A 24,570-nucleotide genomic window follows, 5' to 3' on the forward strand; every position below is an offset into this window, starting at 1 on the left:
AAGCAAGTCACAAAGTTCCATGAAAGTGCCCTTACGCATGCGAAAGTTTCGCAGCCACTGGGAATCGTCCCAGACCTGCAACACTATGCGGTCCCACCAGTCTGTGCTTGTTTCCCGAGCGCAGAATCGGCGTTCCACAGCATGAACCTGCCCCATTAGCACCATGATGCATGCATTGGCAGGGCCCATGCTTTCAGAGAAATCTGTGTCCATGTCCTGATCACTCACGTGACCGTGCTGACGTCGCCTCCTCGCCCGGTATCGCTTTGCCAGGTTCTGGTGCTGCATATACTGCTGGATAACGCGTGTGGTGTTTAATGTGCTCCTAATTGCCAAAGTGAGCTGAGCGGCCTCCATGCTTGCCTTGGTATGGCGTCCGCACAGAAAAAAGGCGCGGAACGATTGTCTGCCGTTGCTCCGACGGAGGGAGGGGCGACTGACGACACGGCTTACAGGGTTGGCTTCAGGGAGCTAAAATCAACAAAGGGGGTGTCTTTACATCAAGGAGTATTTCAGGCAGGACTTCACGGAGGGTTCCAATAAGAAATGGTGCACCTAAGTTATCGTTCTTATTGGAACAAGGAGGTTAGCCTGGCCTCTGATTGATACATGGCTAGATTTACCTCGCTGCACCTTCTCTGTGAGTGACTGCAGTGTGACCTAGAGGAATGAGTCCCCTAGACAGGGGAGGAGGCAAATGAGTACAAAACAAATCTGGTCTATTTCTTGTTTTGACCCACTCCATCTATCTTTTACATCTTTGGCTGGCAGCAGACGGTGCAGAAGGACTGCATGCCATCCACATCTCATGGCTGCCTGGCAGAAGATAGTACAATACGACTACTAGCAATCCTCATCTCTTGCCTGCCTGGCAGAAGATGGTACAGTACGACTGCTAGCCATCCTCATCTCTTGCCTGCCTGGCAGAAGATAGTACAATACGACTACTAGCAATCCTCATCTCTTGCCTGCCTGGCAGAAGATGGTACAGTACGACTGCTAGCAGTCCGTATCGCCTGCCCGCTCACCATAAGACGGTTCAATAGGACTGACTGCAGGACTAAAGAGAATGACCTGGTCAAGTCACTCCAAATTTAGTCCCTGCGCCCATGTCTGCCCAGGCGCTCCCAGCCGACGTGGCCAGGAGCACCTCGGACACGACGAGGACAACTACCAGTCGTATTGCACCGTCTGCTGCCAGAAGGCAATGGGTTGCTGCTACTGTGCAGCAAAGCCGTACCGCGTCTGCCAGCACCCAGGAGACATAGGGTGACGGTTACCTGAGCAGGCTCCATGCTTGCCGTGGTATGGCGTCTGCACAGGTAACTCAGGAAAAAAGGCGCGAAATGATTGTCTGCCCTTGCTTTCACGGAGGGAGGGAGGGAACGGGGGCCTGACGATATGTACCCAGAACCACCCGCGACAATGTTTTAGCCCCATCAGGCATTGGGATCTCCACCCAGAATTCCAATGGGCAGCGGAGACTGCGGGAACTGTGGGATAGCTACCCACAGTGCAACGCTCCGGAAGTCGACTCTAGCCTCGGTACTGTGGAAGCGCTCCGCCGAGTTAATGCACTTAATGCACTTAGAGCATTTTCTGTGGGGACACACACACTCGAATATATAAAACCGATTTCTAAAAAACCGACTTCTATAAATTCGACCTTATTCCGTAGTGTAGACATACCCTTAGAGCACTTGTGTGGGGACACACAATCAACTGTATAAAACCGCTTTCTACAAAACCGACTTCTATAAATTCGACCTAATTTCGTAGTGTAGACATACCCTTAGACAAGACCCCTTAAAAACAAACAGAAGTTACCTAGCATTCTCCCTTTTAGTCTACTCCCTTCCTTTCTAAAAGCTTCAACCTTGAAGAATAATACACAAAGCTTCAGAATTTGGGATTCTAATTAACTTTGTTGTATTTTCTTTTTCTAAGCATATTGATACCAAAGTGGAGGAAGAGAGAAACATAGTGCAAAATCCCTACCACAAAAACAAAGACAGGAATACAGAAAAGTATATAAAGACATGTTTTCTGTTCCAGATTTCCACAAAAAGGATCCAGTTATAAAAATCTCATTATTTCTCATGAGGAGTTATGGGCTAATAGTAGAATATTCTGATATGCTAATTCTCAAGAATATACAGGCATCAAATAGTTTACCAGGAGATCGCCCACATATAGTAGACCACTTTAGATGAAAGATTACTACAGAACCTTAAACTGCAGATTATTTCATAAAAACAAACTGGTGTAGAGATATTCCAAATTCCAAAATGAGACAAAGGCACTAGAATCCATTACATATTTAGTATGTGTGTTTGCAGAAGGGACAATGAAAATACAGGCATTATGCAATCACCCAAATTAACAAAATACAGGGGGGAAAAATAGCCAAAAAGTATTTAGCAAGAAGTCTCATAACCATCCTTGCAGCCTCTAGCATTACAATCAGACTTACTGAATTCATCCCTAGTAAGCATGACTGGATATCTTGTCACAATTTCAGTATAAAATATGTAGTTGACTGGTCAGGAATCTATCACATTCCAAACATTTAAATAATGGCTTGGGTTTCTACATTCCTTAATTGTTTTGGTGCTTTTTTTTAATTTATCAAAATATTCCAGTATCAAGTTGCTCATTCCTGTAACTCTTCCACTAAAAAGCTTCCTTGCAATACAGTCGTGCTTGCAGACCACTTGGTGTAGGGAATCACTTGTCCATTGGATTACAATTTTAGTGATTTAGTGCTGTTTTAAACCCTGTATCAGTGGCAAATACCAGAGCTCAGACAGTATAATTTTCAATCAAAAAATTAAAGACTATCAAGTGACAAAAGGGTGTTTTGGGCTGCTAAGAAAGAAATTGAAAAGATTTCAGAAAAAAAAAATGAAGATCAGACCAAGTTAGTCTATAGACCATCATATCCTGGATTTTCACTTAGCTATGTATAAAAGTACCATTCTTACTGTACCTTGTAATATCTGAAGTAGTCTCGTTCTTGCAGTTTCTGTATTTTGGGGAAGATCTTGTAAGTATTGAAGTCATCAATGCTTTCTATATCACACAAGCAGTCATCCAACAGTCCGGAGAGCTACAAGAAACAAATATATTCTATTGCTTTACTGACCAAGATTCAAGGTAGTAAAAATTATTCTTAGATAAACAAATCAACCCCAACAAAAATTAGAGGATTTTTCTTAATAAAGGTGGATGAGGAGTTAGATAACTGTATTACATTAATGCATCATTAGTTTTCATATGAGTTGGGTTAAATCCTTGCTGAAACCAGTGGATGTAACAGCCACCCTCAATTTGTGCAACCGTTTAGCTCCTTTCTGGAATCAGACAGCTGAAAAATAGTAGCTTACACTCAAAACAAAGGCATGTGCAGGCAGAGAGATTTTGTTTTGTGTAGATGTGTGTCTGTGAAAGTAAGAAGGCAAGAGAGAGAGGCAGCAAGCAAGCATTAGACATAGCCACAGAAGCACTGATAGTCTGGCCCTCAGTGAAAGTTATGCGAGTTTTTGGGCGGAGTGCTGTCTAAAAAGGGGCTTGAACCACTGAGCAAAGAAATTGTCTCCTGCCTTTTGATTCTTGCTATGTTCAGAAAACAGGACTTTGTACATTCTTTGTAAATAAACAATAGTATCAAATGGTATCTGGCTGTGTGATCAATTTCTCCTCAAACAAAACCATAGGACCCTGAATTTTGGATAACTGCTACACTCAAAGGGGGTGACAATATCTTATCTTTACACTTGTTTACAATAGAAAACTAATTTCTGATGCCATGGACTGGCATCAGTCCACCTCCAGGTGCAATACTATTTGAATGTAGTAACTATGGAGATTAATGCTGTGGTCCTGCAATTTGCACTTCAATTGAGACCATCTCTGTGGAGCATGTTGCAGCCTGAAGGGCCTATATTTCCCAAACCAGGAGGATATATCATGTTAAGACATGATTTTATGAGATGCATAGTACTGTCACAGAAATTGTTTACAAACTTGTGAGATTGAGCCCCTAATGTACATAAAAATCTTGTATTATCTTAACTTAAAATACTTCACTTCGAGTTTAAAATAAGTTCTGTTAACCCATTTCTAAAAGAGGCATACTTACATTATACTCTTTAAAGTATTTTGATACTTATCTACAGAATGTAGTAGGAAAAATATTAGAATAATAGACTGTTACATATATTACAATTCTAATAATAATGTAAGAGCAGCCACAGTGGGTCAAACTAATGGTCCATCTAGCCCACTATCCTGTCTCTGACAACAGACAGTGTCAGATGCTTCAGAGGGAATGAACAGAACAGGGCAATTTTGAGTGATACCTCCCAGGTTATCCAGTCCCAGCTTTTGGCATTTGGAGGTTTAGGGGTGCCTGGAATATGCAGTTGCATCCCTGACCATCTTGGGTAATGATTATGGATGGATCTATGCTCCATTAACTTATCTAATTCTTTTCTAAACTTAGTTATATTTTTGATCTTCACAATATCCTCCAGTTCTACAGACTGACTCTGCATTGTGTGAAGAAGTGTTTCCTTATGTTTGTTTTAAACCTGCTGCCTATTAATTTCATCAGGTAACCTCTGGTTCTTGTGTTTTGTGAAGGGGTAAACAACACCTCCTTATTCAATTCCTCCACACCATTCATGATGTTAATAGACCTCTGTGGCATCACCCCTTAATCATCTCTTGTCTAAGCTCAACAGTCCCAGACTCTCTCTTCACACGGAAGCTGTTCCATACTCCTAAACATTTCTGTTGCCCTTCTCTGTACTTTTCCCAATTCTAATATCTTTTTGGGTGACCAGAACTGCATGCAGTATTCAAGGTGTGGGCATACCATGAATTTATATAGGAGCATTATCTATTTCTTTCAGAATGGTTCCTAACATTGTTAATTTTTTTGACATACGCTGCACATTGAGAACTAAACATGACGATTCCAAGATCTCTTTCTTGAGTGGTAAACAGTTAATTTAGACCCCATCATTTTGTATGTATAGTTGGGATTATCTGCATTTACCAACACTGAATTTCATCTGCCATTTTGTCAGCCAGTCCCTCTGTTTTGTGAGATCACTTTGTAACTCTTCACAGTCTGCTTTGGACTTAACTATCTTGAGTAATTTTGTATCATTTGCAAATTTTGCAACTTCACTGTTTACCCCCTTTTCCAAATCATTTATGAATATGTGGAACAGCCCTGGTCCCAGATCCTTGGGGGACCTGGCTATTTACCACTCTCCACTGTGAAACCTGACCATTTATTCTTACTCTTAATTTCCTATCCTTTAACCAATTACTGATCCATGAGAGAACCTTCCCTCTTCTCTCATGACTGCTTACTTTGCTTAAGAGCCTTTGGTGTAAGACCTTGTCAAAGGCTTTCTGAAAGTCCAAGCACACTATATCCACTGATCACTCTTCTTCACATGCTTGTTGACTACCTCAAATAACTTAATAGATTGGGGAGGCATGATTTCCCTTTACAAAAGCAATGTTGACTCTTCTCCAACACATCATGTTTATGCATCTGATAATTCTGCTCTTTACTATAGTTTCAAACAATTAGCCTGGTACCTAAGTTAGGCTTACCAGCCTGTAACTGCCAGCATCACCTCTGGAATCTTTCTTAAAAATAGGCATTATATTTGCTACTCTCCAGTCATCTGGTACAGGGGCTGATTTAATACACACATAGGATTTGATTCTGTAAATACCTATAGGACTAATCCCACTGACTCCCAGGTCGCGACTCAAGTAAGCGTAGCTACTCACATGAGTAAGTATTTGCAGTATCAGTGCCTAAAATTACAATTTAAAACCCTAAAAGCATTTTTAAATGCCTTTAATAAATTTAACCATACTTGTAGATCTGAGTCCATGGTCAACTATAGAAATGGCAATAGAACAATGTAACACATTACTGTTTTTCAGTAAAACCTACAGCTTGTGTTTTAGTCTTCCAAACACAAATTAAGAGTTATTCAGCAAGCAACAAAACACTGAAGATAGAAGATGGACCCTTCAGAAATGAGGGGAAAAAGAAGACATCTGAGAAGTCCTGAGTCTAAAGACAAAACAATTTTTAAAAAAGACTACCAAACTTATCAGTGTTTACAACATAGTTCATATTGTTTCTTATCTATCTCCAATGATCTACTTTCAAAAATGAGAATTTTTTTTTATAAAATAGCAAAAAACCTCTTTGCAAGGTGTAATTTAAAATTAAACATTGTTGTAATTGTATTAAGATACTCTTTTAAGGTGTTTTAGTGGCCCATGTTATGAGTGAAGGCACAAGGCTCGAAGGTGATAACCCTCGTTCATGATAAAGCAGCACAACAGATTAAGGGTTTCAAGCTACTCATTAAATTTACAGAGCGGTTCTACTAGTGTGGATTACACACTCAGAGCTTTATCTTACTTCAAAGTACTCTATTATTCAGTAAATTAAATGCAACAGGTTTCTGCATCTTCTCTATTAGTGTTTGAATATTTGCATGGAAATAATTCTCTTTACTATGTTGCCAGAAAAAGAATTACATTTTAAAAGATCCTGTGTTAAAACATTAGAACAAATAATATTAAAAGCCTATTACTTTTCACTATTCATGCTGAGTTGTTGCGGGTTTTTTTGGTTGCATTGCACTGATCTCTGACAATGAAACTAGACTGGTTAGTTCACTTGATAGGTATAGGGCCAAATGCTGCCCTGGCATGAGTTATCACATCTCCAGTGATTTTAATGGAGTTGCATTAATGTATGCCACGACTTAATTTAGTCCATAGCATTTTTCTGCTTCTTATACAGTACTTTTACTTCCGATACCATAAGGAATTTGCACCTTTGGAGAAAGGGATTTAGACATATAACTGAAATTTAACAAACAATTTAATGAAAACATTTCTAGCGCTAATAGATTTGTAAAACTTTTTTTAAATAAGTCTATTTACAAAAATTACACCTACAACACCTCATTAAATATTCCACTTCTTACCTTGGAAAACATGGCAATGTTCAGTTTTATATATAAAACTGAGGAAGGAGAAGAATGAGAAACATAACATAACAAGTCACTTAAATTAATGCTGATATTAATTTTTCAGTTACAACTGTTACATGCATACATGTTACAGGAAGCGGTAAATGGACCAACTAAATATAACCACAATGTATGCAATTCCCTCATCACAGTCTTACTAGCAACTATAAGATTCAAATTAATTACAAATTGAAAAATACTAGTGTATTACTTTTAATTTTATTTGTATCATATGGATCAAAAGTGACTACCCCACAATCTAGTTTCCAGGAACTGTATTAAAGTATTTTTCTACAGTGACTGTTAAAATGATTGCTGTATATATGACATCCGATGTAACCTGTAAATGGTTAATTCTCTAACTTGTTTTCCAATATAAGTCAACCTTTTATAAAAGCTATGCTTAAACATGAGTTAAGTTCCAAGTTATATGCATTTAAAATATGGAGTTTGTAGAAACAACTAAATTTATTATGTTGTGAAACATACAAGCTCTGAATAGAATACATGAATGCAGTAACATTGTTAGCACATTTATACAGACAACCTTAAAGGTGTGCTCTCAGGTGGTTGTATTTTAATTGCTTAAACATATTTCCTCATTCGAAAACCAACCGGGACACCTTGTTTTGCTCCTCACAGTTTTACCACTTTGCTGCATACACAAAATGAGAGAGAGAAAAAAAGCTAGTAGTCAAAACACTGTAGAGAACCAGGGGGTAATAGATATGTAGAATTTGAACTGCAGCAACAAAAGATGTTTAATATTTTATTACAAATATATACAGCTGTCAAGCGATTAAAAAATTGTGATTAATCGTGCTATTAAACAGTAATAGAATACCATTTATTTAAATATTTTTGGAAGATTTCTACGTTTTCAAATGTATTGACTTCAATTACAACACAGAATAAAAAGTGTACAGTGCTCACTTTATATTTATTATTACAAATATTTGTACTGAAAAAAATATATTTTTCAATTCACCTAATACGAGTACTATAGTGCACTCTATCATGAAAGTTGAACTTATGAATGTAGAATTATGTGCAAAAATAACCCTGCATTCAAAAATAAAATAATGTAAAACTTTAGAGCCTACAAGTCCATTCAGTGCTACTTCTTGATCAGCCAGTTGCTCAGACAAACAAGTTTGTTTACGTTTGCAGAAGATAATGCTGCCTGCTTCTTCTTTACAAAGTTACCTGAAAGCGAGAACAGGCCGCTCGCATGGCACTGTTGTAGCCGGCATCGGAAGATATTTAGATGCCACATGCACTAAAGATTCATATGTCCCTTCATGCTTCAACCACCATTCCAAAGGACATGCGTCCATGCTGATGACAGGTTCTGCTCGATAAAAATCCAAAGCAGTGCGGACCGATGCATGTTCATTTTCATCATCTGAGAAAGATGCCACCAGCAGAAGGTTGATTTTCCTTTTTTGGTGATTTGGGTTCTGTAGTTTCCGCATCAGAGTTTTGCTCTTATAAGACTTCTGAAAGCATGCGCCACACTTTGTCCCTCTCCGATTTTAGAAGGCACTACAGATTCTTAAATCTTGTGTTGAGTGCTGTAGCTATCTTTAGAAATCTCACATTGGTATCTTCTTATTTTGTCAAATTTGCAGTGAAATGTTCTTAAAACGGACATGTACTGGGTCATCATCCGAGACTGCTATAACATGAAATATATGGCAGAATGAGGGTAAAACAGAGCAGGAGACATAAAATTTTCCACCAAGAAGTTCAATCACAAAGTTAATTAATGCATTATTTTTTTAACGAGCGTCATCAGCATGGAAGCATGTCCTCTGGAACAATGGCTGAAGCATAAAGAGGCATAGGAATCTTTAGCGCATCTGGCACGTAAATATCTTGCAACGCCAGCTACAATAGTGCCATGCGAATACCTGTTCTCACTTTCAGGTGACATTGTAATTAAGAAGTGGGAAGCATTATTGCCCATAAATGTAAACAAACTTGTTTCTTTTAGTGATTGGCTGAATGAGAAGTAGGACTGAGTGGAGGTATAGGCTCTAAAGGTTTACATTGTACTCAAAAACAAAACAGTTATGTAACAAAAAAACCCTACATTTGTAAGTTTCACTTTCATGACGTACTACAGTACTCGTATGAGGGGAATTGAAAAATATTATTTTTTATTGTTTTACAATAAACATTAATATCTGTAATAAACATTAATATAATGTAAGCACTGTACACTTTGCATTCTGTGTTGTAATTGAAATTAATATATTTGAAAATGTAGTAAACATCCAAAAATATTTAATAAATTTCATTTGGTATTCTATTGTTTAACAGTGCAATTAATCGTGATTTTTAAAATTACAATTAATTTTTTTGAGTAAATCATATGAGTTAACTGTGATTAATCGACAGCCCTACAAATATATAAACCTTGGTTTAAAAAACAATTGATATCCCTCCCAGTTTAAAGACTAAACAAACAGTGAAACTTGCATTAAGGTTTTTTAATGACAGCATTAAGGGCCACCAGCAAAAAACACACACAAAAAACAAAAAAACCCACCAACTCTGCTTTAAGGGCAATTTAACTTGGATATGGATTAATGTACCATTTATGTATCCCATGAAATTTCCAACACATTTTCATAGATTCATGGAGTTTAAGGCCAAAAGGAACCATGAGATCATCTACTCTGACCTCCTGTATATCACAGGCCATTAAGTTTCACCCAGTTACTCCTGTATTGAGCCCACTAACTCCTTTTTCACTGAAGCATAACTTTCAGAAAGGCATCCAGTGTTAATTGTAATTTGAGGACATCAAGAATTCACCATTTCTCTAGGTAGGCTTGTTCAAATGGTTAATCACTCTCACTTAAAAATGTGCACCTTACTTCCAAATTGAATTTGTCCAGCTTGAGTGTATTGTTTCACTTAAATAAAAGGAATCTATACTGGGCAAGTGATTTATTGACAGTCCCTTGGATGGACACTTACTGTAGGGCAGGTTTCAAGGTATGAAAACCTTAAAAATGTAAACATATATTTAAAACAACCAAAAGAGACAACATTTGGCTTGCTGTGTGTGTAAATGATTCCATAGGTTTTCCCTAATCTCTTTGGCCAAAGCTTCACCTGCCCTCCCACATCACAACTGCTATCTTAGATATGGTTGTTTCTGATGAATAAAAGTAAAAGACTCTCCACTTCCATAGTATTTTTGGCATATGACACTCAATTTCTCAGAACAATTCAAAAAGAAGGGTAAGCATTACTATCTCCATCTGTACAAGGGGGTAACAGAGCTTAAGTTAGATGTCCAACATCACCAAAGAGCAGTCAAAGTAAAAGGAGACCTGAGTTCTGTTCCGAGCTCTAATTCCCAGATCTTTAAGTACTACCAAGAGATCATACTATACCTCCCACTGACTTCCTAAAGAAGTCAGAGTTCTGCTTAAAAATGAATAGCATGATACAACCCATATCTTGTGAAACACTCTGGGATTGTTTAGGATGAAATTTGTACATATGAATATAAAAGTACTGCTTCCTGAATTAAGGAACTCCTCTATTTAACGTCTGAATCTTTGTATAAAAATATTATTATATCCCATAACAGAGAACTTCTCTGTGCATTCCTCTTTTCCAAATTTCATATAATACCCCAATCATATACCCTTGGGGCACGGTTACAAGTCAGCCACATTAAACGTCTGCTCTGCTACTGTTAACAAATGAAACCAAAATAGCTCCCCACTGAAACCTCAGTGCATCTCACTCAGCAAGAGGCAGCGGAAAGAAATATAAAGTCGATACTGCTTGGTCCTGCAAACCGCTGAAAACGCGCAGTGCCCCCTCTTCGGATCCGCGGGGGCACAGGGCAGCCAGCAGCACCAAACCCAGAGTCCACAAAGCTCATGGGATCCCTCGGGACAGAAACCGCTGCGCGCACACGTGAGCCGTTATCCAGCTGCAGTCTGGCCGAAGGAGGAAAGCCCGGAACTCCGGTCCTCCTTCCCCTCCAGGGTCCCTCCCCGCCCCCGACACAGGCAGCCGCCGTCGCCCGAGCCCCATCTCTCTCACCTGGGCCTCCACCGGAGTCCAGATGCTGCCCAGCAGCAGGAGACGCACCGCCAGCCCCGTCCCCGCCGCTGTCCTCCGGGCGGCTCCGCGGGCGCTGCTCATGCTGCTCCCGCCTCGCCCCGCCACCCCGGGGGCCCTCGCCCCGCTCCGCCGCGCGGCCAAGGGCTCGGCGCCGGGCAGGGGATGGACGCGGGCGCACGGGCACCGGCGGACGCTGTCGGCGCTGCCTCTGCCGGCCCCCTGTCAGGAGAGGGCGCCGCGCTCACCTCCGCCCGCCTCAGCCACGCTCCCCTCTGCGCTGCGCCGGCCCGGCCCCCAGCCTCCTCCCTCGCACAGCAGCGGCGGCGGCGGCCACACAACCGCCGCCTGCCGCGCAAAGCACTCTGGGACTCGGAGTCCAACCGGCCGCACTTCCCAGCCCGGTGTGGGGGCTGGGACGACAGGAGGCGGGGCCCCGAGCGACGGCCAATCAGAGATAACCACGCGCACCTCCAAAACAAGAGGAGATGACTTGGTACCTGTCACTGGCAAGGAGGGGCGGGGCTAGGGCTGCCCAGAGCCTCCTGCCCCGACCCTTTCAAGGGCCCCTGCGAAAGGGGCTAGGGGGCGTCCGAGAGGGTCTTCTGTGACGTCGTCTGCACAGCTGGCCGGCTTCTAGCCCGCCGCTATGAGTTCTGCGCTGCGCGCACAGAGCTGGGGGGCAAACGCGTCCGTGGCTCCCCATGTGGCAGTCAGTGGGGGTTTTTTCGGTACAGCCACACAGGAACATACTCGGTTTCAGAGGAACAGCCGTGTTAGTCTGTGTTCCCAAAAAGAAGAGGAGTCCTTGTGGCACCTTAGAGACTAACCAATTTATTTGAGCATGAGCTTTCGTGAGCTACAGCTCACTTCATCGGATGCATACGGTGGAAACTGCAGCAGACTTTATATACACACAGAGAATATGAAACAATACCTCCTCCCACCCCACTGTCCTGCTGGTAATAGCTTATCTAAAGTGATCATCAGGTGGGCCATTTCCAGCACAAATCCAGGTTTTCTCACCCTCCACCCCCCACACACAAATTCACTCTCCTGCTGGTGCTAGCCCATCCAAAGTGACAACTCTTTACATAATCAAGTCGGGCTATTTCCTGCACAAATCCAGGTTTTCTCACATCCCCCCCACCCCCATACACACACAAACTCACTCTCCTGCTGGTAATAGCTCATCCAAACTGACCACTCTCCAAGTTAAAATCCAAGTTAAACCAGAACATCTGGGGGGGGGGGGGTAGGAAAAAACAAGAGGAAACAGGCTACCTTGCATAACGACTTAGCCACTCCCAGTCTCTATTTAAGCCTAAATTAATAGTATCCAATTTGCAAATGAATTCCAATTCAGCAGTTGCCAATTGTGCCCACATATCTATTCAGGGGACACCATCACAGGGCCTAATAACATCAGCCACACTATCAGAGGCTCGTTCACCTGCACATCCACCAATGTGATATATGCCATCATGTGCCAGCAATGCCCCTCTGCCATGTACATTGGTCAAACTGGACAGTCTCTACGCAAAAGAATAAATGGACACAAATCAGATGTCAAGAATTATAACATTCATAAACCAGTCGGAGAACACTTCAATCTCTCTGGTCACGCAATCACAGACATGAAGGTCGCTATCTTAAAACAAAAAAACTTCAAATCCAGACTCCAGCGAGAAACTGCTGAATTGGAATTCATTTGCAAATTGGATACTATTAATTTAGGCTTAAATAGAGACTGGGAGTGGCTAAGTCATTATGCAAGGTAGCCTGTTTCCTCTTGTTTTTTCCTACCCTCCCCCCCAGATGTTCTGGTTTAACTTGGATTTTAACTTGGAGAGTGGTCAGTTTGGATGAGCTATTACAAGCAGGAGAGTGAGTTTGTGTGTGTATGGGGGTGGGGGGGATGTGAGAAAACCTGGATTTGTGCAGGAAATAGCCCGACTTGATTATCATGCACATTGTGTAAAGAGTTGTCACTTTGGATGGGCTAGCACCAGCAGGAGAGTGAATTTGTGTGGGGGGGTGGAGGGTGAGAAAACCTGGATTTGTGCTGGAAATGGCCCACCTGATGATCACTTTAGATAAGCTATTACCAGCAGGACAGTGGGGTGGGAGGAGGTATTGTTTCATATTCTCTGTGTATATATAAAGTCTGCTGCAGTTTCCACGGTATGCATCCGATGAAGTGAGCTGTAGCTCACGAAAGCTCATGCTCAAATAAATTGGTTAGTCTCTAAGGTGCCACAGGTTTCAGAGGAACAGCCGTGTTAGTCTGTATTCGCAAAAAGAAAAGGAGTACTTGTGGCACCTTAGAGACTAACCAATTTATTTGAGCATGAGCTTTCGTGAGCTACAGCTCACTTCATCAGATGTTTACCGTGGAAACTGCAGCAGACTTTATATACATACAGAGAATATGAAACAATACCTCCTCCCACCCCACTGTCCTGCTGGTAATAGCTTATCTAAAGTGATCAACAGGTGGGCCATTTCCAGCACAAATCCAGGTTTTCTCACCCTCCACCCCCCACACAAATTCACTCTCCTGCTGGTGCTAGCCCATCCAAAGTGACAACTCTTTGCATAATCAAGTCGGGCTATTTCCTGCATAGATCAAGGTTTTCTCACATCCCCCCACCCCCATACACACACAAACTCACTCTCCTGCTGGTAATAGCTCATCTAAACTGACCACTCTCCAAGTTTAAATCCAAGTTAAACCAGAACATCTGGGGGGGGGGGGGGTAGGAAAAAACAAGAAGAAACAGGCTACCTTGCATAATGACTTAGCCACTCCCAGTCTCTATTTAAGCCTAAATTAATAGTATCCAATTTGCAAATGAACTCCAATTCAGCAGTTTCTCGCTGGAGTCTGGATTTGAAGTTTTTTTGTTTTAAGATAGCGACCTTCATGTCTGTGATTGCGTGACCAGAGAGATTGAAGTGTTCTCCAACTGGTTTATGAATGTTATAATTCTTGACATCTGATTTGTGTCCATTTATTCTTTTACGTAGAGACTGACCAGTTTGACCAATGTACATGGCAGAGGGGCATTGCTGGCACATGATGGCATATATCACATTGGTGGATGTGCAGGTGAACGAGCCTCTGATAGTGTGGCTGATGTTATTAGGCCCTGTGATGGTGTCCCCTGAATAGATATGTGGGCACAATTGGCAACGGGCTTTGTTGCAAGGATAAGTTCCTGGGTTAGTGGTTCTGTTGTGTGGTATGTGGTTGTTGGTGAGTATTTGCTTCAGGTTGCGGGGCTGTCTGTAGGCAAGGACTGGCCTGTCTCCCAAGACTTGTGAGAGTGTTGGGTCATCCTTTAGGATAGGTTGTAGATCCTTAATAATGCGTTGGAGGGGTTTTAGTTGGGGGCTGAAGGTGACCGCTAGTGGCGTTCTGTTATTTTCTTTGTTAGGCCTGTCCTGTAGTAGGTAACTTCTGGGAACTCTTCTGGCTCTATCAATCTGTTTCTTTACTTCTGCAGGTGGGTATTGTAGTTGTAAGAAAGCTTGACAGAGATCTTGTAGGTGTTTGTCTCTGTCTGAGGGGTTGGAGCAAATGCGGTTGTATCGCAGAGCTTGGCTGTAGACGATGGATCGTGTGGTGTGGTCAGGGTGAAAGCTGGAGGCATGCAGGTAGGAATAGCGGTCAGTAGGTTTCCGGTATAGGGTGGTGTTTATGTGGCCATTGTTTATTAGCACTGTAGTGTCCAGGAAGTGGATCTCTTGTGTGGACTGGACCAGGCTGAGGTTGGTGGTGGGATGGAAATTGTTGAAATCGTGGTGGAATTCCTCAAGGGCTTCTTTTCCATGGGTCCAGATGATGAAGATGTCATCAATATAGCGCAAGTAGAGTAGGGGCGTTAGGGGACGAGAGCTGAGGAAGCGTTGTTCTAAATCAGCCATAAAAATGTTGGCATACTGTGGGGCCATGCGGGTACCCATAGCAGTGCCGCTGATCTGAAGGTATACATTGTCCCCAAATGTGAAATAGTTATGGGTAAGGACAAAGTCACAAAGTTCAGCCACCAGGTTAGCCGTGACATTATCGGGGATAGTGTTCTTGACGGCTTGTAGTCCATCTTTGTGTGGAATGTTGGTGTAGAGGGCTTCTACATCCATAGTAGCCAGGATGGTGTTATCAGGAAGATCACCGATGGATTGAAGTTTCCTCAGGAAGTCAGTGGTGTCTCGAAGGTAGCTGGGAGTGCTGGTAGCGTAGGGCCTGAGGAGGGAGTCTACATAGCCAGACAATCCTGCTGTCAGGGTGCCAATGCCTGAGATGATGGGGCGCCCAGGATTTCCAGGATTATGGATCTTGGGTAGTAGATAGAATATCCCAGGTCGGGGTTCCAGGGGTGTGTCTGTGCGGATTTGATCTTGTGCTTTTTCAGGAAGTTTCTTGAGCAAATGCTGTAGTTGCTTTTGGTAACTCTCAGTGGGATCATAGGGTAATGGCTTGTAGAAACTCGTGTTGGAGAGCTGCCGAGCAGCCTCTTGTTCATATTCCGACCTATTCATGATGACAACAGCACCTCCTTTGTCAGCCTTTTTGATTATGATGTCAGAGTTGTTTCTGAGGCTGTGGATGGCATTGCGTTCCGCATGGCTGAGGTTGTGGGGCAAGTGATGCTGCTTTTCCACAATTTCAGCCCGTGCACGTCGGCGGAAGCACTCTATGTAGAAGTCCAGTCTGCTGTTTCGACCTTCAGGAGGAGTCCATCTAGAATCCCTCTTTCTGTAGTGTTGGCAGGGAGACCTCTGTGGATTAGTATGTTGTTCAGAGGTATTTTGGAAATATTCCTTCTTTTTAGGAAAATACTCATTATTTTAAAGGTAGAAAATGTGATGGTAACCCCCCAAAATCAGTGGGGAGCTTGAGCAAACCTGGTGCCTGAAACCAGTTATAATTCCTAATGCACTGCTGCTGGGGTTTGGCCCATTATTGCAAAATATAGGATTGTTTTTAAATAAAAATAGCCATATTTTAGGGTGACCAGGTTTCCAGATTTTATAGGGACAGTCTCGATTTTGGGGGCTTTTTCTTATATAGGCTCCTATTTCCACACACACCCTGTCCCGATTTTTTACATTTACTGTCTGGTCACCCTACCATATTTTGACAATTGCAGGAGGTTACCATGGTGGTGGCAACACCATCTTGTACTGAAGACAATGGCATGGTGTGAGGACCCCTGCATTCTTTGTCCTTTCCTGAAAGTGATTTGTTCAGTGACCTGGGACACTTCACTTAATTCTTCTCTGTCTCTGCCATCTGCAAAATGGTTACACAAGACAACCTCTATTATACAAGTCTCAATGATCTGAAACTGCTTGTTATCAAAAACAAGTCAGGTTCCCTCATCTCTACTAATTATACTGAAAATTCCCTTGTTATTTTTGCAGATTTATTCAGTGTCCCCTCCCTGTCATATTTATTAGCAGAGCACAGCCTCAGTTACCTACTTTTGCAGATGTGTTGTGCGTCTTAAATAATGAAGTCGCTAATGCCCTCTGAGAGCCATAGAGATAAGATGCTATAGAAATAGAAAGTATATTTAAAGATTAGCTCTTTTTATCTTTACTACCACTAAAATGCTGAAAAGTATGTGCTGAAGTTACTTTGAAAGATTTTGTTTAAGTAAATTTCATTAATTAAAGGTGGCTTTTTTTCTTTCAGATTAAACTTCCAGTTACTTCTTTCTCATCACATTTTCTTTCACAAGAGGCATTCCTAGAGATGGCAGCATGGTCTCTCCCTTTGTAACTAAAGGAAATGTAGGAAGCTGGGGAACATGCTTCAGTCCTGTCAGGTTTTCTTATTACCTGACTCCCTTGAAAAAGTAGAGAAGCTTTCAGCCATGTCCGTGTATTACAACCAACTGAAGTTCAAGCCCCTTTCCTGTCTGGCTTGTTTTTCAGAGGTCCAGCAATCATGGGAACTGCAATAGGAGTGATACCTCTACTGTTAGTCTCTTCTTTTCCAAAGGCCAAGGAGTTGGCTAAGTAACAACCAATAGTCCCAGGCAATTAAGTATATAGCTGTAATTCATTGCCAATATTTGCAAGAGCTCCTCTTTTTAATAAGAAAAGGAGTACTTGTGGCACCTTAGAGACTAACAAATTTATGTTCGAAAAGGAGGGCTATATGGATTTCAAGAGCAATGCTTGCTTCACAGATTTGCTAGGCTCTGGTGGCTAAAAAACCTCTCCCACATTCATGAAAAAATACTTTTTATTCCTTAGAGATTCTTTACAGAACTATTGCATTTTGTAAAAATCTGAGAATGGTTCCTTAGTGATATACGAGGTTCTGTGTGCTGTTTCACATTAAACCTAAATTATGTGCAGCAGTGCTAGAATTATGGTTCAGTTTTCAATCCCACTGCCAAACTTCCCCCCACACCCCCCATGATCCTCCTAGTCCAACAGAATATCCCTTATAGGGATGATCTAAAGCCCATTGAAGTCAGTATGGTCTTTAAAATGATTTCAATGGACTTTGGATCAGGCCAATATTATCTATTTTCATATTAATTCAAATTTGTTTTACATTGCCCCCTGACAAATTTAAATGTGCCACAGATTTTGGTATTGAAAACAACTGCATTGCTGAAGCTGTCCTGGGAAAAAATTTTGACAGTTAGGTAGGACGCATTTGTGAAGGTGACACGAGTGAATATGTGGGAGGCAGGGTTTTTTGAGGTGTTCTTTGAGTGAGAGAGAGAGGATGCAGTTGCTCTTTTCTTCCTCTTTTAGGTAGCTTCAATTGAGACCATTAATTTAGGGAACAGAGGGTTCAATAATTCATTCCCCACCTAAGGAAACCTTAACAGCAATTTCTGATCCCATCCCACTCCAGAATCTGCCACTACTTCCTACAGCAGAGGATCAGTATATTTACTGAATGTTTCAGCTGAAATGATTAGTGGTAAAATAGTTAATGGTGACAATTACACTGCCATACTTAAACTTTAATGTCAACGCTCCACTGTAATGAAAACAGTTTACACTTCTTACAGAGCTCTTGTTTCAGGCTGTCTGAAAATTAAAGTGACATCACTGCATTGGTTTACAATTGTGATCACATTATGAAAGTTTTCTTTACAACTATAAAGGACTGATTTTTTTCTTAAATGAAGGCATACATTCAGAAGCACTATTATGACAAACTTTGTAAAGCTCACAATTATGCAACCATTTCCACTGCCACATAATTGCATTATAGATAGGGCTCTGTTTATTTAATAGAAATTAGAGACAAAGTATTGAGTCATTGTTGCTTATTCAGTTGTCACTGCAGATTATTCTACTTTATATACAGAGAGCACTGTTTGCCTTTAACTCAGACTGGGCTTAATCCTGCTTGAATTGAAAATCAATGGAAATGTTGCTTTTGACTTTATAAGAACATAAGAACGACCATATTGGGTCAGACCAAGCATCCATCTAGCCCAGCACCTTGTCTGCTAACAGTGGCTGCTGCCAGATACTTCAGAGGGAATGAACAGAACAGGGCAATTGTTGAGTGAATCACACCTCATTGTCCAGTCCCAACTTCAGGCAGTCAGAGACTTAGGGACACCCAGAGCAGCGGGGTATGTCCCTGACCATCTTGGCTATTAGCCATTGATGGACCTATCCTCTGTGAATTTATCTAATTCTTTTTTTAACCCAGTTGTACTTTTGGCCTTCATAACATCCCCTGGCAACAAGTTCCACAAGTTGATTGTGTTGTGTGAAGAAATATTTCCCTTTTTTTTGTTTTAAACCTGCTGCCTGTTAATTTCATTTGGTGACCCCTGGTTCTTATGTTATGTGAAGGGGTAAATAACACTTCCATATTCACTTTCTCCACACTATTCATGATTTTATAGATTTCTATCATATCCCCCCTTAGTATTCTCTTTTCCAAGATGAACAATCCCAGTCTTTTTAATCTCTACTTATTTCTGTAGCCATTCTCTGCATTTTTTCCAATTCTAATATATTTGTTTGAGATGGGGTGACCAGAATTGCACTCAATAATCAAGGTGTGGGCATACCATGGATTTATATAGTGGCATTATGATATTTACTGTTTATTATCTATCCCTTTCCTAATGCTTCCTAACATTCTGTTCGCTTTTTTGACTGCCAGTGCACACTGAACAGATGTTTTCGGAGAACTATCCACAATGACTTCACAATTTCTTTCTTGAGTAGTAACAGCTAATTTAGATCCCATCATTTTGTACGTGTAGTTGAAATTATGTTTTCAAATATGCATTATTTTGCATTTATCAATATTGAATTTCATCTGCCATTTTAATGCCCAGTCACCCAGTTTTGTGAGATCCTTTTGTAACTCTTCGCAGTCAGCTTTGTACTTAACTATCTTGAATAATTTTGTATCATCTGCAAATTTTACCATCTCATTGTTCACCCCCTTTTCCAGAGCATTTATGAATATGTGGAACAGCACAGGTTCCAGTACATATCCTTGAGGGACCCTGCTATTTACCCATTTTGTACACTGACCACATTCCTATCCTTTGTCTCCTATCTTTTAATCAGTTCACTGATCCATGAAAGAACCTTCCCTCATATCCCATGACTGCTTACTTTGCGTAAGAGACTTTGGTGAGGGACCCCTTGTCAAAGCTTTCTGAAAGTCCCAAGTACACTGTATCCACTGGATCACCCTCATCCACGTGTTTGTTACTCCCTCAAAGAGTCATAGAGTCATAGACTTTAAGGTCAGAAGGAACCATTATGATTTTCTAGTCTGACCTCCTGCACAAAGCAGGTCACAGAATCTCACCCACCCACTCCTGTAATAAATCCCTAACCTATGTTTGAACTTTTGAAGTCCTCAAATCATGGTTTAAAGACTTCAGGGTGCAGAGAATCCTCCAACAAGTGACCCATGCCCCATGCTGCAGAGGAAGGCAAAAAACTCCCAAGGCCTCTGCCAATCTGCCCTGGAGGAAAATTCCTTCCCGATCTCAAATATGGCGATCAGCTAAACCAGCCAGACACCCAGGAAAGAGATCTCTGTAGTAACTCAGATCCCACCCCATCTAACATCCCATCACAGGCCATTGGGCCTATTTACCGCTAATAGTCAAAGATCAATTAATTGCCAAAATTAGGCTATCCCATCATACCATCCCCTCCATAAACTTATCAAGCTTAGTCTTTAAGCCAGATATGTCTTTTGCTCCCACTGCTCCCCTTGGAAGGCTGTTCCAGAACTTCACTCCTCTGATGGTTAGAAACCTTTGTCTAATTTCAAGTCTAAACTTCCTGATGGCCAGTTTATATCCATTTGTTCTTGTGTCCACATTGGTACTGAGCTTAAATAATTCCTCTCCCTCCCTGGTATTTATCCCTCTGATATATTTATAGAGAGCAATCAGATCTCCCCTCAGTCTTCTCTTGGTTAGGCTAAACAAGCCAAGCTCCTGGAGTCTCCTTTCATAAGACAGATTTTCCATTCCTTGGATCATCCTAGTAGCCCTTCTCTGTACCTGTTCCAGTTTGAATTCATCCTTCTTAAACATGGGAGACCAGAACTGCACACAGTATTCCAGGTGAGGCCTCATCAGTGCCTTGTATAATGGTACTAACACCTCCTTATCTCTACTGGAAATACCTTGCCTCATGCATCCCAAGACCACATTCGCTTTTTTCACGGGCCATATTACATTGGCGGCTCATAGTCATCCTGTGATCAACCAATACTCTGAGGTCCTTCTCCTCCTCTGTTACTTCCAGCTGATGAGTCCCCAGCTTATAACAAAAATTCTTGTTATTAATCCCTAAACACATGACCTTGCACTTTTTACTTTTAAATTTCATCCTATTACTATTACTCCAGTTTACAAGGTCATCCAGATCTTCCTGTATGATATCCCGGTCCTTCTCTGTATTGGCAATATCTCCCAGCTTTGTGTCATCTGCAAACTTTATTAGCACACTCTCACTTTTTGTGCCAAGGTCAGTAATAAAAAGATTAAATAAGATTGGTCCCAAAACTGATCCCTGAGGAACTCCACTAGTACCTCCCTTCAGCCTGACAGTTCACCTTTCAGTATGACCCGTTGCAGTCTCCCCTTTAACAGTTCTTTATCCACCTTTCAATTTTCACATTGATCCCCATCTTTTCCAATTTAATTAATAATTCCCCATGTGGAACCGTATCAAATGCCTTACTGAAATCGAGGTAAATTAGATCCACTGCGTTTCCTTTGTCTAAAAAATCTGTTACCTTCTCAAAGAAGGAGATCAGGTTGGTCTGGCACAATCTACCTTTTGTAAAACCATGTTGTATTTTGTCCCAGATACCCTGGACCTCAATGTCCTTAAGTACTTTCTCCTTCAAAATTTTTTCCAAGACCTTGTATACTACAGATATCAAACTAACAGGCCTGTAGTTACCCGGATCACCTTTTTATCCTTTCTTAAAAATAGGAACTATGTTAGCAATTCTCCAGTCATATGGTTCAACTCCTGAGTTTACAGATTCATTAAAAATTCTTGCTAATGGGCTTGCGATTTCATGTGGCAGTTCCTTTAATATTCTTGGATGAAGATTATCTGAGCCCCCCGATTTAGTCCAGTAAGATGTTCGAGTTTGGCTTCTACCTCGGATGTGGTAATATCTACCTTCATATCCTCATTCCCATTTGTAATCCTGCCATTGTCCCTAAGTGCCTTATTAGCCTCATTAAAGACTGAGGCAAAGTATTTGTTTAGATATTGGGCTGTGCCTAGGTTATCCTTAACCTCCACTCCATCCTCAGTGTTTAGCGGTCCTGCTTCTTCTTTCTAATAGATTAGTGAGGCATGACTTCCCTTTACAAAAGTCATGTTGACTCTTCCCCCAACAAATTGTGTTGATCTATGTGTCTGATAATTCTATTCTTTACTGCAGTTTCAACCAATTTGCCTGGTACTGAAGTTAGGTTTACTAGCCTGTAATTGCCAGTATCGCTTCTGGAGGCTTTCTTAAAAATTGGTGTTACATTATCTATCCTCAAGTCATCTGGTACAGAGGCTGATTTAAGCAATAGGTTAAATCTGGTTCTGGTGACTTATTACTGTTTATTTATTTGTTCCAAAACCTCTTCTGTCAGTGGGACCAGCATCAGGACCTGACTGTGGAAATGTGCAGTAATTTTTTTTTAGCAGACAATGAACCAAATTAATCATTGGTGTAACATAGTTGAAGTCAATGGAATTATATCTTGGCTAAATTTTGCCCAGTATATCTCTGTCTAATCTCACAAGCTTTTAAAAAAGTTCCCTACTGTTGCTAACATTGATTCAGCTGCACCAATGTTATTTTCCCCTTGTGTAGACAGGGCCTGTGTTTTCTAGGTTTTGTGAAATGGCTCTAGAGGAAACAGTTGTATTGCAAAATGCAAATCAGCCATAGTAGCAAAATGATAAGGCTGGTAATGTACATTGAACTTGCTTCTTTCAAGGAAAAGTGCAGCAATATTATAATAACTTGCCTGGGGCTGCTACTGGGAAGAGAGGGATAGTCTCATCTTCTGCCTTAATGGCATATAGCATGTTCAGCTGGGTTGAGGGGGATAAGTTCACAGTATATTTAATTTTTCAATGTATAGTGTGCTTCTAGGCACAGGAATGTAGATGTAAAATTTAAAATTAGATGATAATATTACTCTAAAAATCAAACAATTTTTGGCACGTCCTATCCTTTTCTTACCATCAGCAACATGGAAGGCTCTGAATGTGTCAGAACATGTACAATTCTGCAATGTTGGTGGGTGAGTCAAAAAAAAGGAAATCCACACAGGAGATCTGCATCACTGAACTCTGCGGTGATGGCATTGCTCCCTGTTTTTGTGCATAGGTACATTTTGGGGCAGGGTGTGGAGCAGTGTGATGGGGCCCATGGATATTTACATGGATCCATTGGTCAAACCTTCCTTTGCAGTGAGGCAGAAGGGAGGCAAAGCAGCCACTGAAGCTAATGCAACCCTGATGCTTTACGACTGGTGGCTTCATTGATGCTGTATGGCCAGTTTTTCATTTCCCAGCATATCTCCCCTGCACATAGCTCATATATTCTGGCTGTGCACATGACCCAACATTTGGCACTCAGTATCTGGGTAAGGGTTTGTCACATGCTATGTGTTTTAATTTAGGAATGTGTTATTGCACAGCTGTAAAAGACGGCCAGCTTCACATTTCAGCTTAGTAAGTCCCAGCTGCTTTGCCAAGTTTGTGAAATGGGTTTCCAGAATCTCACACAGCTGGGTTTGAGAGCCTTCTGACCTTGAACTTTACAGGTTTTTCCTATTTGAACTTCTCATTTCTAAAGTTAGCAAAGTAAACTAGCAGAATCAATACATTACTGATTCCTCTTGCAAACTGGCAGACACCAGTGGTGGGAACATGGGGGCTGTTGGGTAACAACAGCACATATTGTGATAGTATCCTGCTCTCCCCACTGGTATCTGTCTGTTTAAAACCACAGCATATACTAAGGACTGATGGAAAATCACACTATCAGTCACTTTTTTAAAAGACAGAAATAGCAAAAGACAAAAGAAATGGACAATCATTCAAACAAAGAGGGATGTGTGTGGAAAAGTTCTTAAGAACATAAGAACAGCCATACTGGGTCAGATCAAAGATCCATCTAGCCCAGGATTCTGTTTCCGACAGTGGCCAGTGGCAGGTGCCCCAGAGGGAATGAACAGAACAGGTAATCATCAAATGATCCATCCATCCCCTGTCACCCATTCCCAGCTTCTGGGAAACAGAGGCTAGGAATACCATCCCTGTGCATCCTGGCTAATAGCCATTGATGGACTTATCCTCCATAAACTTACCTAGTTTTTTTTTTAACCCGGTTATAGTCTTGGCCTTCACAACATCCTCTGGCAAGGAATTCCACAGGTTGACTGTGTGCTGTGTGAAAAAATACTTCCTTTTATTTGTGTTAAATCTGCTGCCTATTAATTTCATTTGGTGAACCCTAGTTCTTGTGTTATGGAAGGAGTAAATTGTTTCTTATTTACTTTCTCCACATCGGTCATGATTTTATAGACTTCTATCATATCCCCCCTTAGTCATCTCTTTTCCAGGCTGAAAAGTCCCAGTCTTATTAATCTCTCCTCATATGGCAGCCATTCCATACCCCTAATCATTTTTGTTGCCCTTTTCTGAACGTTTTCCAATTCCAGTATACCTTTTTTGAGTTGGGGCAACCACATCTGCACGCAGTATTCAAGCTGTGGGCGTACCATGGATTTATACAGAGGCAATATGATCCCTTTCTTAATGATTCCCAACATTCTGTTCGCTTTTTTTGACTGCTGCTGCACATTGAGTGGATGTTTTCAGAGAA

The 24,570-nt window shown here is 41.4% G+C and overlaps 1 protein-coding gene across 2 annotated transcripts in view; it reads right to left on the reverse strand.

Moving 5' to 3' along the window:
- The window catches only part of ERO1B (endoplasmic reticulum oxidoreductase 1 beta), a 65,606-nt gene extending 54,079 nt beyond the window's left edge, over positions 1–11,527 (reverse strand). For both annotated transcript variants that reach the window (XM_048843800.2, XM_048843799.2), the window contains exons 1-2: positions 11,160–11,527; positions 2,990–3,109 (exon numbers count right to left, since the gene is read on the reverse strand). In XM_048843800.2, coding sequence (XP_048699757.1) covers positions 2,990–3,109; positions 11,160–11,261 — 222 coding nt within the window. In that variant the 5' untranslated portion in view covers positions 11,262–11,527. The remainder of the gene's footprint in view (positions 1–2,989; positions 3,110–11,159) is intronic.
- Positions 11,528–24,570: the final 13,043 nt, after the last annotated feature.

The sequence above is a fragment of the Caretta caretta genome, chromosome 3 (genome assembly GCF_965140235.1).
Source record: "Caretta caretta isolate rCarCar2 chromosome 3, rCarCar1.hap1, whole genome shotgun sequence".
Lineage (NCBI taxonomy): Eukaryota > Metazoa > Chordata > Testudines > Cheloniidae > Caretta > Caretta caretta.